The following is a 4,322-nucleotide window of genomic DNA, read 5'->3' on the forward strand; positions in this document are numbered from 1 at the left end:
GCGAATTTCGAGCCCGCAGCATACCCCGAGTTCGTTTGAAAAACTACTAATAAAACTTCGGTCAAATGTGGAGATTCAAGGGGCCCGAATATATACCATCAAACAGTGAAAATATTATGTTGAAGCTTTTCTCCTTCAAGCTACGGTTGCAGAGAAATTTCGGTGTGCGTTCAAGGCTCGACGTTTTTGTTTCAAAAATATGGTCTTAATTGGATTTAAGTAGATTCACTGGCGTCGCTGTTGTAGTCAAGCCAGCTATGAAGAATAGATTTGGTGGAAGAATAGTGCGGATGCATAGGAGCAAACAAACACCGCGAATGATATCGAACTTGTGGAGGAAGTAAACCAAAATCACAACAGGGACGCAGATAGGTTTAATCCGACGAAAGGTTCAGTGGGCTTGAAGAAAGGCTTCCTAGAATCGGTTTGGACTGGGTGGAAAATTTGTTCGTATTTTCTATTACGGCTTTCAGTGAACGGCTGATGACGGTCGAGGGTAGGAAAAAAATAGTTGCGGGGGTGCAATTAGACTGGGTATGGCAGTTCCATGCCATCGTTGAACTGATATATTTCGGTTTCTGGACAGCCCCGTAACAGTCGTCAAGGGTATCGCTATTTGGTGTGAGATATGCACTTCCGTGTCGGGTTCATCTGGGTTAGACAAGGAGATTGACACAGAGAGTCAGGCCAGTGCAGAGGCACGGATAATCTCAATTCATTTGGAGGACCATGTCAGTGCAGACTGGGGACCACTCAGATTAAGTGAATAGTTGTACGGGACGTTTGGAGTAAGTACAGCCGAAGCTTGAAGTCCTACTCAGCAGTTGCGACAAATAACCAAGGTACGTGACACTGCGTACAGTTATCATGATAAAGGGCAATGGAATACCTCGATTTCCTACAATGTTATTGAGCTTTTAGCCATACTGCAGCTAACGCTTGCGAATATTTCCGATGGAAAAGAAAATGTCGTGTTTGAAATGCTCAAGCAGATGTCTAGAAGCGCTGTTTATGTTCGAACTGGTTGCGCATAGCTGAGAATACGGTTCATCCACGAAGGTGAATAACTGCATATAAACTATACAATGCAGATTTGTCTACCACTACAGCAATGATCAAAAGGTGAGCCTCCCAGACAACTGTGTTTTGTTAAATTTCGCAGAACGACTTAATTTGGGTTGTCACATCCGATGAGTATAACGCATACAAAGGTTGTTAAACCATTTGCTCGACGGAATTTGCGTTATATGATATGTATACGATAATTTTCGTTTAAGTTACACCGCTGAACGCCGAAATATGCCAGGGTTTTATAAAGTGTTAATTGTTATTTAATTAATTAATTAATTGTTAATTGGTACGCACATGCGACTGTGCAGTTGGCTACCTTGTAATTTCCCTCACTTGAACAAACTGGTGTGGGCGACATGTCACCCGTGTGTGTGGCAAGCTATTGAAGTAATATCTAGCAGTCATATTTTTGGCTTATTTATCAATTGACTCCATCTGCCGGCTAATTGTCCGGCCGGCAGAAAAGCCGGACAAATAACACAGCACAATCATATCAAACAGAAATTCAAAACGGAAAGGTTGCCTGGGGCAAGTTGACTATAAACATGATGTAATGACGTAATCCTCTTATTTTTAGTCCCCAAACTTCAACGTTGATTGGGTGATGACAGCCGTGGATAAGAGCCAGACCCGAGGCAGATATGACCGGGCAAAAAGGTGGGCGTCAGCTTTTTTGAACAGCTCGTTTTTTGCTTCCGCTAGGAACCCTGGTACCGGATGAGAATACAGCGCTTTTGAATCCGTGCTACTGTAGTCACACCAAGCAAGTACGGAGTGGTAGGCCAGGTCAGGGAAACGGTACTAAATACGTCAGCTTAAAAGGCTTCCGAATGGAAAGATTGGCTGGGTCGAATGCCTCAGTGACACGATGCCGATTACGAATGAGCGTAACACACCTTGATAGATAAACTTGCACCGGCGTACGAGCAAGCAGATACGCCCCCTACCTCCAGGATTACGCCTCAGGCATCAAAAGCTTCTGGCTTCCATAAGCGGACGAGCTGGATTTGAACTATGCGCGGTCTTGAAAATCAAAAAACTCAGTTGCAACAGGTGTCGTGAGCAGAGGGCAACCAAATGCTAAATATTCTCCTAGTCTTTCACTTTTCCATTTCGCAAATAATAACGTCCAAAACGTTTCTCAAAATCGACATGTCGATCTTAGGTATACTGCCTTCTTGGTACTTCGGGCAGCTCAATTCCTGGGGGCCCACAGCAACCGGTGTGCTGATCTAATGATTTCCACGTAATCAACATGATGGATGACAATCCTGAACATGCCATTACAAGGAGACTTATATATTACCGCCAATCCCGGTCTACTCCTACTGCCAACCTTGTTTCCCAAGTCTCTACGCCCCTTCTTCTTTAACAGCTATTTCGTTTTACCACTGTGAAATTTTCGTGTTGTTTACGCGGACGTTAACCGCGTTCCATGTAATTGCCTGGTCACCAGCTGATCACCTGTGTCACGAAGTAAGGAAGGGCTACCCTCCCCAGCCATATGTGCTAGTAGTCGCCGCTGATTTGTGATCATTCCCAAGAGCTCACAAAGCGGAATGCCAGTATACCGATCTTCAACAACCAAGCGACGATTGTCAGGTTTATTCTCAGACCTTCACCAATAGCCCGGTACCATTTCCGCCTTTCCGGTTTTCAAACCATAGATTTCCATTTCTCACCTATACTTACCCTAATTTCACATGTTTCCTCCATTCACACTACTGTATACCAGTGCTCCAATTGTGTCTTTACGATAAGAGGCTGTCTATCTCCATCTTTGAAGGAGAATATCATTGAGCGAAATATTAGCTGCGTAAGTTCAAGCGCCCCATCGATGCCAACTGCTGTCTAGACTAAAAAACACTATGTCATAACAGCATAAGTATCCATTATTACCTGAACAATTTACGCTTTTGAGTATAGTCTGCGTGCGCTGTTTCACACGTATACTTCACTTGAGTCCGTCACCTTTGGGCCTCAGCAAAGCACAAAGAAACACTCTAATGCATCTACGTACCAAATTCGGTTGCCTGCGCATTTCAGCAGTCTGGTGCTCAAGCCCTTTGATATGAGGGAAGTAAGTAGTGTGTTCTTCAACCACAACCACTGCATGTTGGAGTAACTTCGCTTGTCAAACCTCTGCTACACGCAAAATGGCCAAAACCTGCTTCTAAATACCAACCACCAAATGAATCATTTATAAAATCCAACTCAACGAAACAGCAAATTGAAACATAATTCACAAACGGAGTCTACTAAATAAATTCCAAGAAAGAATACGTAACCCTTACCCCCAGAAGATGATCAATTCCTCATACGAACCCGTGAGCAACTCTCCCCAAACTACCACTTCACTCATCTCCCGCTGGTAGGTGACTTCAACGCTCCAAAGGCCTCCTGGATGGAGCTCCAGGGAGCCGACTCAAGCGTACTTTTTGCAACGGCGCTGATTGAAGCTATCAAACAGCGTGCTTGGACTCATGTCGTTGCACCCACCAGATACCGCCCAGGCCAACTACCATCCCTCCTGGATTTGGTCGTCACCAACGAAAGACATTTCACTGATCAGGTAACAATTACCGCTCCACTGGGACATAGCGACCACTGTGTGCTGACCTTTGATTTCATCTGCTATTGGGCCAGAAATCCCGAACCTCAAACGCGGTTTCGAGACTTCTGCCGTGCAGACTTCTCAGGAATGCGCATCTTTCTTCAACGAGTCACACTGGGACCAGCTCCAGTGGAGGAACTATAAAGGAACATTGTCCAGAAAGTTCACGGGGCTGACGCGACGTTCGTCCCAGCACGCACTCGAATGAACCGCGGACTGCCAAAAGGGCCTCGGCGACTTCTGGAAGAAAGGTCCCAACTCTTTCAAAAAGTCGACTACAGGAGATGCAGAAGATTCACGGATTCACGGATTCACGGATTGATACACAGGATCGAGGCTTTTGCCCAAGTTTCCCGGGTCGGTTTTGTTCTTGTCAGTCAGTCGCTGTCGTTCACCCGAAAAGCACAAGTGAAAAAAGGGTGTAGCACTGCTCTTTATGTTCTCAGCGCGGGGCAGTATGCTCGCCAGCGCGAGGATTTGCATAAATAAATGTCCAATAGTGCTTTAAATTGGGTTCGAGAAGCAGCGTGTACAACAGTCGGAGGAAGGTCATTCCACGCAGCTACTACCCGATATGAAAAAAAGTTTTGTCTAACGGATGTGTGTGCCCTGAGCTTGAAGATTTTCTTACTATGTC

At 45.3% G+C, this 4,322-nt stretch overlaps 1 protein-coding gene across 1 annotated transcript; it reads right to left on the bottom strand.

Moving 5' to 3' along the window:
• Positions 1–374: 374 nt before the first annotated feature.
• On the bottom strand, positions 375–3,433 carry T265_07762 (hypothetical protein; the record flags this gene model as incomplete). Its single annotated transcript, XM_009173367.1, has 2 exons — positions 375–612; positions 3,366–3,433. The coding sequence occupies 2 exons, from the start codon at positions 3,431–3,433 to the stop codon at positions 375–377; spliced, it is 306 nt and encodes a 101-aa protein (XP_009171631.1).
• Positions 3,434–4,322: the final 889 nt, after the last annotated feature.

This window comes from Opisthorchis viverrini (assembly GCF_000715545.1).
Source record: "Opisthorchis viverrini unplaced genomic scaffold opera_v5_183, whole genome shotgun sequence".
Taxonomy (NCBI): Eukaryota; Metazoa; Platyhelminthes; class Trematoda; order Opisthorchiida; family Opisthorchiidae; genus Opisthorchis; species Opisthorchis viverrini.